The following is a 12,359-nucleotide window of genomic DNA, read 5'->3' as shown; positions in this document are numbered from 1 at the left end:
CTGGTCTTTACATGTGTGAAGCAGAAACTATTCAAAATCTGAGAAAGAACCAGTGGAAGAAGGTACAACAGTTTCCAGAGATTATTCAAGACTAGAAATAGGTTGTGCTCCCTATGGCCAGAATGGAAGAACTTCCTAACACACAGGCATCACCTAGAGTACTTACAAGAATTATTGCCTCAGTAGCAACACCAAATTAGTCCTAACTAAAAGGGTGGCCTCAAAACACCTAATAAAATTAAATCTCAAAAGAACCAAATGATTTCTAAATAACTTAACTTCAAAACAGAAAAAAGCTTAAAAATATTTAAAGACATACAAAACAAACCCCCAGCATCCAAAAATGTAAAGTTCACAGTGTCTGAAAACTAATCAAAAATTACCAATCAGAAAAATATAATGCAAAAGAAGAAAAGTCAATCAATAGAAATAGGCCCAAACATGATAGATGACAGAATTAGAAGGCAAAGACATTAAAATGGGCATTGTAAGTATAGCCCATCTATATATTCAAGAAGATAGAGGAAAGTATGAGCATGGTAAGGAAAGACATGGGAGATATAAAAAAGACCCAACTCCAACTCTCAGAGATGAAAAAATACTATATCTGAGATGAAAAAACACAGGCAGATATAAACATCAAATTAGATAATGTAGAAGAAAATAAGTGAACTTGAAGACAAAGTTACATAAACTAAAATAAAACACATAAATTACAAGGACTAAATAATAAATGGAGCATCAGTGAGCTGTAGGACTTCAAGCTGCATAACATACATGTCTTTGGAGTCTCAGAAGGCAGTGCACGTGGGAAAAATATTTGAAGAAACAAAGACTGAAAATTTCACAATTTGATAAAAACTATAAACAGATCCAAAGAAGCTCAACAAACACTAAGCTAAAGAAACACAAAGAAAGCCATATGAAGGAACACCGCAAATAAACTGCTGAAAACCAACAGTATAAAGAAAAATATCTAAAAATACCCAAAGGAAAGAAGAGGCATTACATGCAGAGGAAGAAAGATAACAATCACAGCACACTCTTTGTCGGGGGGAAAAAAAAGGCAAGCTAAATGATAATGGAGCAACATCTTTAAAGTATGGGAGAAAAGTTATCAAACTAGAATTTTACCATAGAACTATGTTTCACAAAGGCTAAAGGTAGTTTATAAAAGTTGAAAGACGTCATGACCAACATTACAAAAAACGTTAGAAGAAGTTCGCTGACAGAAAAAAAATGAAAACAGAAACCCCAATCTATGTAAAAGGATGAAAAGCACCAGAAGTAGAGTTTGATGATAAATATAAAAGACTACTTTTCTTATTTTTTCAAACTCTTTAAAAGATATCTATTTAAAGCAAAGGTAAAATTAATGTATTTGGAGTTTATAAAATACATGTATATAAAATGTGTGAGAATCCAATAAAAGAGTTAAAATGTAATCATGGAAAAACAATACTCACTCAAACAGAAAACAAAAAGATGGTAAAAGAAAAAACAACAGATGGACAAATAGAAAATAAATAGCAAATGACAGATTTAAATACTACCATAGTAAAGATCACATTAAAAGTGTATTTTGGGCAGGGGGAGGGGCATCTGGGTGGCTCAGTCGGATGAGCATCCGACTTCACCTCAGGTCATAATCTTGCAGTTCATGAGTTCGAGACCCACATTGGGCTTGCTGCTGTCAGCAAAAATAAATAAACTTAAAAAAACTTTTTTTGAAGTTTGTTTTTGAGAGTGAGGAAGAGACAGAGTGTGAGCATGAGTGACAGAGGGACAGAAAGAGAGGGAGAGAATCCCAAGCAGGCTCTGCGCTGTCAGCTCGGGGGTGGGGCTCAATCTCATGAACCGTGAGATCATGATGTGAGCTGAAATCAAGAGTCAGGCACTTAACCAACTGACCTACCCACGTGCCCCAAAGATCATATTAAATGTCAATGATTTACAGCCAAATTAAATGACAAAGACTGTCAATGTTTAAAGTCGAAGGTATTATAAAATAAAATCTATATGTGATCTATAAGAAATCCACTTTATTTTGAGAGAGAGAGAGTACATGTGCATGTGAGCAGGGGAGGGGGGAGAGAAAGAGGGGGAGTGAGAGAATCTTAAGCAGGCTCCACACACAGTGCAGAGCCCTATTCCCCTATTCGGGGCTTGATCTCATGACTCTGAGATCCTGACCTGAGGTGAAATCAAGAGTTGGTTGCTTAAATGACTGAGCCACCCAGGCACCCCAGGAAATCTACTTTAAAGATAAAATATGAATAAGTTAAAAGTAAAAGAATGGGAAAAGATACTCATGTTAACGTTAAACAAAACAAAGTTGGTATCACTGTATCTAAATGGATTTAGGCACAAGAAAACCTTACCAGAAGGGTAAGGGATAATTCACAATGATAAACAGGACTCAAAAAAAACCACAAATCTACAGACTCAATAAAATACTCCGGTCAACCTTACATAGAACCAAGTGTTTATAAATAAGATTTGAACACTAAAAGTTAAGCCTCTACCACCAAATGAACTATCACGCTAACACTGCTATGATGATTTAAAATCCAGGGAACAGGGGCGCCTGGGTGGCTCAGTCGGTTAAGCGTCCGACTTTGGCTCAGGTCATGATCTCGCGGTTTGTGAGTTCGAGCCCCGCGTCGGGCTCTGTGCTGACAGCTCAGAGCCTGGAGCCTGTTTTGGATTCTGTGTCTCCCTCTCTCTCACAGACCCTCCCCCATTCATGCTCTGTCTCTGTCTCAAAAATAAATAAACGTTAAAAAAAAAAAAAAAGACTTAAAATCCAGGGAACAGAAACAGCCCAGGAACCAAGTTGAAAGGCTTATGTCCAGGACCAAAAAGACCCATCATTTAAACAACTTGATAAGATTTCCCACTGATATAAACAATTAAGATTAATCTAAGACAGAGCCGCCTGAGTGGCTCAGTTGGCTGAGCATCCAACTCCTGATTTTGGCTCAGGTCATAATCCCAGGGTTGTGGGATCAAGCCCTGCAGTCAGGCTCCACAGTGAGCGTGGAGTGGGCTTAAGATTCTTTCTCTCTCCCCCTCTGCCTCTCTCCCCCCTGCTCGCTCGCTCTCTCTCTCTCTCTCTCAAATAAGAAAAATTAATCTAGAACATTTATTAGTATTTCATATGGAAAGCAAAGAATATGCTTGAACATCTGAAGAACAAATCATGGTAACACTTATCACAGGCACAAAAAGGACAAATTCAAGACGGTTTTTCAAACAGTTTCCCAAGCTTCCTACACATACCTTTCTCCTACACTGATGCTTCTGACAGTCCCGCATCTTAACACACTTAGTTTCACACAGATAAGGTTTATGACATGGCATTCGTTTTGTATGCTTTCCACAGCGACACTGCTTTTCCACTTCCTGGAAATATCGAATAAACGCTATTAAAACCAACTTTTGTTGACTTTTTTTCCACATTGCAATCTCTATAATCAGTAAAAAATGAAGAAAAGTTTTATAAAAATTTCATACAAAGGCTTTACCAAAAATAAAGCTAAATTTCCTTAAAATATTGTTTGTATCTTACTTTGCTCCAACAAAGACTTCATAGAATTTCATTATAGTAAAAATTGGATATTAAATAGTAAAACAATACCACACATTAAAATCACATCTAGTTACACCATACCATCTGCACATCTTGTCTCAGTATAATAAAAGAAATTAGATTATCTAGTAATATGGTCAAAACCAAAATGACATATATAACTTTAACATCTCACTTCTAGGCATTTGTTTCTTTCATTATCATTAGATCAACTTTATCAGTGCCTTGAGTGTCTTCTGAAAACAACCAACCCCGAGCTGGATTATGAAAATAACAACATACAAACTTTTACCAAACACAATCAAACAAAAGGTAATTTTTAGATTTGATTGTTGGCATACTCTCTTGCTTCTCCATCATAAGTATTAGGTCACTAAACTCATACAGATCATGACATAGATATTTATATAAATAATGGAAAACAATTACAGAATAATCTCACTTGACATATTATGCTAGGTGGTTCTTAAAATTAATTACTACAGGAGATGACTAACTTGTCTACATGTTTCACAAGGACCTCGGTGACAACGCTGTGAACATCTATGGATTCCACATTCAAGTACTTTGTCACAACTGTCTCCACAAGTTGGCACATCTTCTGTACAAGGCAAAGAAAACTCTAAGAGCAGACAAAAAGTCAAAGTTAATAAGATACATTACTATAAAGCACTAATAACATGCCATATTCTTTTGACTTCCTAAAGAATGGCAACCCTTTTAGACTATGAATTTGTGTACGTACATAATTTTTAGAAACAGTTAAAAAAATTTTTTATTTCTTTTTTGAGAGAGAAAGAGAGACAGAGAGAGTGAGCAGAGGAGGGGAAGAGAGAGAGGGAGACACAGACTCTGAAGCAGGCCCCAGGCTCCAAGCTGTCAGCACAGAGCCCGACAATGGGGCTCGAACCAACAGACCGTGAGATCATGACCTGAGCCAAAGCTGGAGGCTTAACCAACTGAGCCACACAGGTGCCCAGCAACAGTTACATTTAATAAAAATAATCCCTAGTAAAAAAGTTTGTTTTTTAAAAAGAATGTGACACATGACAAGTTACCATCCTCAAAAAGCATGTGTTTATATGAGCTAACTATTTCAGAAATACTTATCTCAATAAAAGAGTAAGACCATGTACACCTCTATGAAGAACTAGACAATCTATAGAATTATAAAAGGAAAATTTGCTCTTAACCTCACAGGATTAGAAAAAAAAGGAAAGATGTAGACTTGAAAACATTATGAAACTAATCTTTAACATAAACATAGTAAGACAAATATTGCCAATAATCTTATAAACACGTGTGCTGGTACAGCTGGTACAGAGTCAAAGACTCAAACTACAACCTTCTGTGCCTTATCTCAAAGCAGCCAAAAGTTAAATTCACCTGTAACCTAATACATAATAATGACAAGTCTCTGATCATGAGGTTTCCTTTATTGCCAGGCACTACATCAAATACTTTATGTGCATTTTATCATTTCATTCTCTTTATTTTATAAGGAAGGTACTATTACTGTCCCCATTTAACTTTAGAAAACTATTATTTCATGAACGTGGGTTTTGAACCAGGACATGCCTGACTCCAAAGTCTGAGTTCTTAACCCACCAAATTATATTGTCCTTTCACCAAACGTAAAGAAATCTAGTATCATATTTGTATTATTACCAAAACTACATTATGAACTCCCAGAGAAGTCTAATTTAATTAGGAAAGTACTCTAATGAACATGATAATCATATTCCGTTAAAGGTTTAAAAAAAAGCCTTACTTGACTTCTGACATGGACAGAACCTTTTCCCAGATCGAGGACATTGTCCACAAGCACCAACATGGCAAACTTGCTCACATGTATGATGACCACATGGCAGTGTTTTTCCACATACCTAAAATAAAATGCAACAAGCAATAGTGAAGGACTTAAAAGTTACAAAGCCTTTGTGCACATAACTCATTTTTTGATCATTAGCAATTTATGTTCTTCCTATTATGCTTTGTATCTTACACGTGTCATATACATGTAAACATATACACATACATACATAAACACACACACATACATACACACACGTTTCCTATGTACCAAAGGGTATATTCTAAAAATAAAAGGAAAAAAGTACATATAGCTTCACATGGCCATCTACCAAAGAATTCCAAATGGTACGAAAACCATGTCAATTCTTGGACAATCTATAAAATCAATCCTACTTTCTCAACTGGATGAAGTTAAGAAGAGAGTGGTGTCAGTTCAAGAGAAGGGAAAGACAAGGAAGGTGGGAGAGACAGCAAGAAGCAGAGCACGTATGTACTAAGTCCAAAATTCAACAAATAGCTATTAATTTGAAAAAGAAAATTTCTCCCAGTAATTAAAATTGTATTAAATTGGAAAACAGTTTCCTGAAACATGAAAGTAATTCATTTGAGTCACCATTCTTCTCCTTTTATCCAACTAAACCTAATTAGCACCTCTAACTGCTTATGCTCTCTGCAGTCTTTACTTCTCAGCCCTCCAAATGCACATGCACTTACTTGATCACAGTGCCACAGTGGACTGGCGCAGCTTCTTTCAGCGGCTTGTTTCCCACAGACACACTTTTGTCTACTGACTCGTGGACAGGGAGGACAATTTCCTAAAGTCACAATGACAAATTAGCATAGAAACGTTATAAAAACAATAAACACTGCTTTGATTTAAAAAAATTTTTTAATGTTTATTTATTTTTGAAAGAGAGAGAGACAGAGAGCACAAGCAGGGGAGGGGCAGAGAGAGAGGGAGACACAGAATCTGAAGCAGACTCCAGGCTCTGAGCTGTGAGCACGGCACCTGATGCAGGGCTCGACTCACAGACCGCGAGCTCATGGCCTGAGCCGAAGTCGGACACGTTAATCAACTGAGCCACCCAGGTGCCCCAACGCTGCTTTGATTTTTACCTAAAAAGTCAAAACACCTTAGAGGTATGACCTTTTACCTGCATGACAAGGACTTTCACATTTATGTTGTCCACAAAGCAACTTGCGCCCACACGGAAGCTGACAGGACCATTCTTTGGCACTGCACCTACGAGGGATCGGTTTTGCCTTCTTACAGTAACAAGTAGTTGTGACCATCTTTGGACAAGGAGGGCAGGGACCTAGAATCCAATGAAAGGAAAAACAAAATCGTAAGTCAAAATTTAAAACTTTCAATTCCTACACCTACCAGTAATTTGTAAAGCTGTCTTTAGTGATACCTTAAAAACCACTCCCTTCTGATACCCTGATACCTTCTTACGTACACATAAGCTCGGAATTAAACCTTCACAATTTTTTTTTTTTTTTTGCCTCAACATAGGAAATAACCACCCACGAATAATCAGAAATGTAATATATAGCTCACCTGGATGACAGAGGAGCAAACACTTATGGCCACAAGGAGGTTTAAATTCTCTCTCACATATGTGGCCACATGAATGAGGCACAAGCCATGGATCCAAAGGTGGATCTTCTACTTTTCCACAGTAGCAGTAGTACCTACTAGGTGTGTCAGATCGCTTGTATTCAAATCTACATTTTGGACTACAAAAAAATAACAATAATAAAATTATGAAATGAATTTCATTTTTTAAAAGTGACACGAGGGAAAGGAATATAAATACACTGAGTACAATATACTCAATTTTATGTTAAGGTACCACCCACTCCATCTTTATGTTAGTATGAAATAAGATTTTACAAAAGCCGTTTTCAACAATCTAGAACAGCTCTGTCCAATATGATTTCTTGAGATGATGGAACTGTTCTACTACCTGCCATGTCCAGGACAGTAGACATTAGCCACATACGACCAATGAGCACTTAAAATGTGGCTGATACATACAATTAAGGAAGAAACAGAAATTTTCATAATTTTTCAAAATTTAAATAACCACATGTGACTAGTTGGTGGTATATGAAACATAGTTAGAATGAAGCTACAAAAAGAAAGGCACATGAGCTTTCTACTAAGCAGATGAACTTTATTCCTGAGGTATTCACTCTAATTTTTATAAAGTTCAATGTTTTAAAAGTTGGGTTGGGTGATGTGCAAATAAGTAAAATATACTGGCAACTGTGAACAGAAGAGAGAAACCAGATTATAGGCAGGCAATGCAGCAGCAAGAAACCTGCCTAAAATCCACAATTAAAGGGGAAAATCCTTTAAAGAAAGAATGTTTCTACATCTAATACAAAGTAGATATATTCCAAATGTGCTTCAAAGAAAGTTCAAATATTGTCTCATATCCTCTGTTAAAGCAGATTCTTACCTAGTAAGATTTTTAAAAAGTACTGTTAACCTTAAGCTCTATCAAATTCACTTGTAGATCATAGATCACTTCATTCAAAAAAGATGCTCTAACCCTTACTATCCTGCAGACAAATGAGTACAGTTAGTACACTATACTGGAAAAAGTCATGTCATCACTTTCTCTTGTATCATATATATTCTCGTTGTCCTGAGAACATGTTCTGTTTCCAAAATAATATTTTTTCACAAAAATATTCAGAATGACAGATATTTGTTCTTGTAATCAAAAGTCAAAAACAAAATACCATGTCTCATCTAAACATTCATTTAGACGCTCCTCTAGAATTTTGCTGGAAGAGTTATAATTTTCCTTTACTAAAGGACAAATGGCTACATTCCTCTAAGCTAGTGTGGAGGGGGATGTGTACTTTAAATAAGGCTAGATATGGATGACTAAAACGCAACTCACAAAACCCTAATACTGCCTGCCCAACAGTGAGGCTGAATTGCTCCAAGAGACTGGGAGAGATAAGGACATTATGTGCAAATGCATGTGTTATTTAAAATAATGGCATGCAATAATGAAATGTAATTAGGCCATATCTTATTTATAAACAAGCAATATCTTAGTAGAAACATATATTTTAAATGTTTGAATTCCACAAAAACAACCAATTTAAAACCATTAATATTTTTATCAAGTTCTAGCTCCATCTTGATAAGGATTAAACAAAATCCAGACTAGTCATTGATTTTCCTTCTTAAGAAAGGTGAAGTACAGAATGCAAGATTACTACTACACGGTTGATTCAATTTTTTGTTCCTTTTAGATTTAAGTGAAGAGTAGCAGTTCATTCATCTCTTAACTGGTTACTTCCTAGCACTGTGGCAAAATGACCTCTTAAAAAAGAAGTGAGAAGAGCAAGGGTGATAAAAGGTATACACAAAATTTAGATCTCTAAAACTAAGCCAGAGTATCTAGTTCAATTCTGTACCTATTGAACACTGAAATTCTCCCACAAATAAATAAGATGGAGTAGCAAAACAAATATAGACCGAAATTTTAAAATGTTTCAGAGAAGCTAATATTCATTGAAGAGAAAACAAATAATATCTCTAAAAGTAGTACTACAAGCGAGAACTCAGTAGAATAGAGAAAGCACTGAATTTAGAAGTCAGAAATCCTAGGTTTCAAATGCTGGCTTCACCATTTAAGAGTAAGAGAAGGCTGAACATATCAATTTGCTTTATCAACTTCAATATCCCCATTATTAACATGGGAATATAAACCCTCACAGAATGCTGAGAATTATTTTTAAAGTAACTAGCGTGTCTAAATGTTTTTTAAAAACTACACTACCACAATTTTACAAATGTATCAGTATTTGTAGTAAAAAAGGGAGGTCCAATATGGATCCAGATTTTCTGAGGTCTGAATCTTACACAATTTGGGTGCCTCTGTTAAGAAAAAGAACATAAAATTACAAATATAAGTTACAAAAGTGAATATTTATATGAACACAGAATCTCTAAAGTTTATGCTTCATTACCCTGACAGTAAATCTACCCTCTGAGCTGCCAGTATGGATTAATTTCTTATTATCTTTATTAAGCAGAGATATAAATTCTCCACACCCCAATTCTTTCTGGAAATGTAACAGAAGTTCACAAATACTCATCAACAATAAGCATACTAATAAATAAATGTGGAGGAACTGGTAAGGCTGGATAACATACACCTGCAGTTTGAGAGATTTCAGAGATAAACCCGGGAAGGCTATGATCAAAATACATTAGATGATAGTCTTCTACAAGGTGATACTAATTAATGTATACTAACAGTAACTCCAGAAAAGAAGTACCAGAATTATGAAGGATTCTAGTCCTATAGAATTTTAAAGAAATGAAAGTTCTTTAAAAAGGATAATTAAGGAGTCGTCTTGTAGAAGAAAAAGTCTGAACGCTTTATTAGTTTTTGAAAGGAACAAGTAGTTACACAAATTAAAAAAAAAAAAAAAAGAAAGAAAGAAAAAGCCATTACCAAAGTTCCTTAACTTCACAAACCAAATGACTAATTGAAAACCCAACATGGATCCTGAAACTGCCAATAAAGCAACTTTTGAGCTACAATTTTCATTTATTTTACAACTTACTGTTCCAACTAAATTAGCAAAAAGTTACCATGGCCAAGGATAATCTCTTTTTCCAAAATCGTCATCTGTCAAAGGAGAAGATACTAGAAACTGGCTATCTTTAGCCCACTTCTGGATACAGGGCATGTGAAATATACAGAAACATCCTGAACAGCTCCAAACCTAAGAAAAAGGTATCAGAAATTAACACGCATGCCATGATTTTCTTTGATAATTCTGCAATACTTTAAAATGAGCATCCCATTAAATTATTTTGAAGGGTTACCGAAGTATAAAGGAAAAAAATTTTTCCTTCCATTCTAATAGAAGAAATGTTCTTCATAACTATTTATTTAAGCGTAAAACACTTTGAATAAAAAGTGTTTTTACCCCGATTCATTACCCCGATTCATTTAGCTAGAAATAACTACTACTAACATTCTGAATGATCTCCAATGTTTTTGGTATATATTACAAACTTTTCTAAAAATAAGGTTATGCTGTACTGATATGTATAAGCATTTACTGTTATTAAATATGTTCATACATGATATTTACAGCTATACAGTGTATCATGTAGATTTATATATTGCCATTTATTTAACCGATTTCTTTTTAGACATTTAGGTATTTCCAATCATAAATAATGCCACCAAGGAATCCTGAAATATAATATGTACATATATTCTCTACATAGCCCCTTTGTTATGTAAAATCTCGTAACCTAGCATTTAATGTTAAATTCCAAAAATTAAAAAAGTGTATATATATATATATATACACACACACACATACTAAAACTTGAAGAATAATAGTAAAGTAGTTTAATTTTTAAAACCTGCCAACATTTCAATGACAAAAATCAATTCTGCTTTCATTTTAACATTTGGCAACTATTCAATACAATCAGACAAGTAGCATAATGCATAAACTGCAATAGAATTAAAAAAATAAGGCAATTTCTTAGTTTCAGTTAGCCCTAAAGCAGTGACTGAATAAAGAACTGGTATGCAGCAATGAGGGGACAAGGTGGGGAAGAGGAAATGTTAATAAATAGTAAATTGTTGAGCTGATTAGCACTAAGGGCCAAAGTTCAGTCCTGTTAGGGACCCTGTGGAGAACCATGTAAAACACATCTCAATTAATTACCCAGGCCCCAACCCCTAGCAGAGAGGATGTTGGGACATTCATCCACCAATTAATTCCATGTGGAAGAATGTTGCCCCAAGGGGCATTAACTCCCCTGTGCTTGTGCACAATGCCTGTGTACTACCTGAGTCAGTTCCCAAGAAGAAAGGACTAAGGTTAAAAAAAAAAAAAAAAATCGACATACACAGCAAGTGTTTAAGGTGGGACTATAACCATATGCGGAAAAACTATTCACCCACCGCACCTGAGATCAGAGTAAGTCATCAGATGTGACACCAAAGGCACATGCCATCTATATCTATCCTATCCAATGCATGTTAAATTTCTGATTCACTCTACACAACCAACTCAATTGATCTGGCCTGATTTTCTGTGTCTAGGCAATGCTGCTGTAACAGCAGATTAATCTGAATCTAAACACTGAGTCTACCATATTCAGTCATTACTTCCCCTTAACTGCTTCTTTAATGCCCTTTTAATTTATGCCCTTATTTATTTACGGATAACTTCATCATTAGACCATAGCAGCACCTCTAAGTCCATGAGTTTTATCTGAATCCATCTCTCCCCAGTGACCCTAGCCATTTTCTACAGTGTCTTCAACACAAAAGAAGCTCACTCCAGGCTCTACTTCCTTGAAGGCAGGGACCATATCTACATTTTTTTTTTTTTTAACCCTGCTGAAAGTAGTGAAACACAGTGCATTTTAACATTTTAGTATTTGTGGGAATCTCTAAAGTACAGATGCTATGCTTTATCAAACTGAGATGTACATTAAAACTGAAGATACTTGCTTCACTTATTAAGAGTGCTAAAAATACTGGATGCTCATTTAGAGGTAATTTTTTCAAATTTAGATTCACAAAGTGAAAATCAATTCATAAACAAAAATCACAAATGAAGCATTTTTTAACAAAAATAAGCAAAAGAATAATAATAAATAAAATAAAATAATAAATAACTATAAATGCAAAATAAGATATTTTGGGAAGATACATTAATATAGGTAAAGAGAAAAACTTACTGCTTGGTTTCTCTTCACTGAAGCAATACAAATTAAGCAAGTCATGGCCCCTGCTTGGAAAGCTTCATGTACATACTGTTTGGTTCTCTCTAATTCACGCATATCTCCATCTTGAAATTTAAAAATTGAAAATTTCATGTTAAGCAACATCTGAAAATAACACAAACTCACTAATGCATCACACTGAGGACTGAAGCC

The 12,359-nt window shown here is 35.1% G+C and overlaps 1 protein-coding gene across 5 annotated transcripts in view; it reads right to left on the bottom strand.

Moving 5' to 3' along the window:
* The window catches only part of NFXL1 (nuclear transcription factor, X-box binding like 1), a 72,024-nt gene that overhangs the window by 44,232 nt on the left and 15,433 nt on the right, over window positions 1-12,359 (bottom strand). For all 5 annotated transcript variants that reach the window (XM_015072313.3, XM_015072311.3, XM_027056355.2 and 2 more), the window contains exons 4-11: window positions 12,162-12,271; window positions 10,038-10,171; window positions 6,969-7,147; window positions 6,562-6,723; window positions 6,122-6,222; window positions 5,364-5,478; window positions 4,090-4,214; window positions 3,283-3,405 (exon numbers count right to left, since the gene is read on the bottom strand). In XM_015072313.3, coding sequence (XP_014927799.2) covers window positions 3,283-3,405; window positions 4,090-4,214; window positions 5,364-5,478; window positions 6,122-6,222; window positions 6,562-6,723; window positions 6,969-7,147; window positions 10,038-10,171; window positions 12,162-12,271 — 1,049 coding nt within the window. The remainder of the gene's footprint in view (window positions 1-3,282; window positions 3,406-4,089; window positions 4,215-5,363; window positions 5,479-6,121; window positions 6,223-6,561; window positions 6,724-6,968; window positions 7,148-10,037; window positions 10,172-12,161; window positions 12,272-12,359) is intronic.

The sequence above is a fragment of the Acinonyx jubatus genome, chromosome B1, assembly GCF_027475565.1.
Source record: "Acinonyx jubatus isolate Ajub_Pintada_27869175 chromosome B1, VMU_Ajub_asm_v1.0, whole genome shotgun sequence".
Taxonomy (NCBI): domain Eukaryota; kingdom Metazoa; phylum Chordata; class Mammalia; order Carnivora; family Felidae; genus Acinonyx; species Acinonyx jubatus.
The sequence above is the reverse complement of the archived record's forward strand: the minus strand, read 5'-3'. Positions and strand labels throughout refer to the sequence as shown.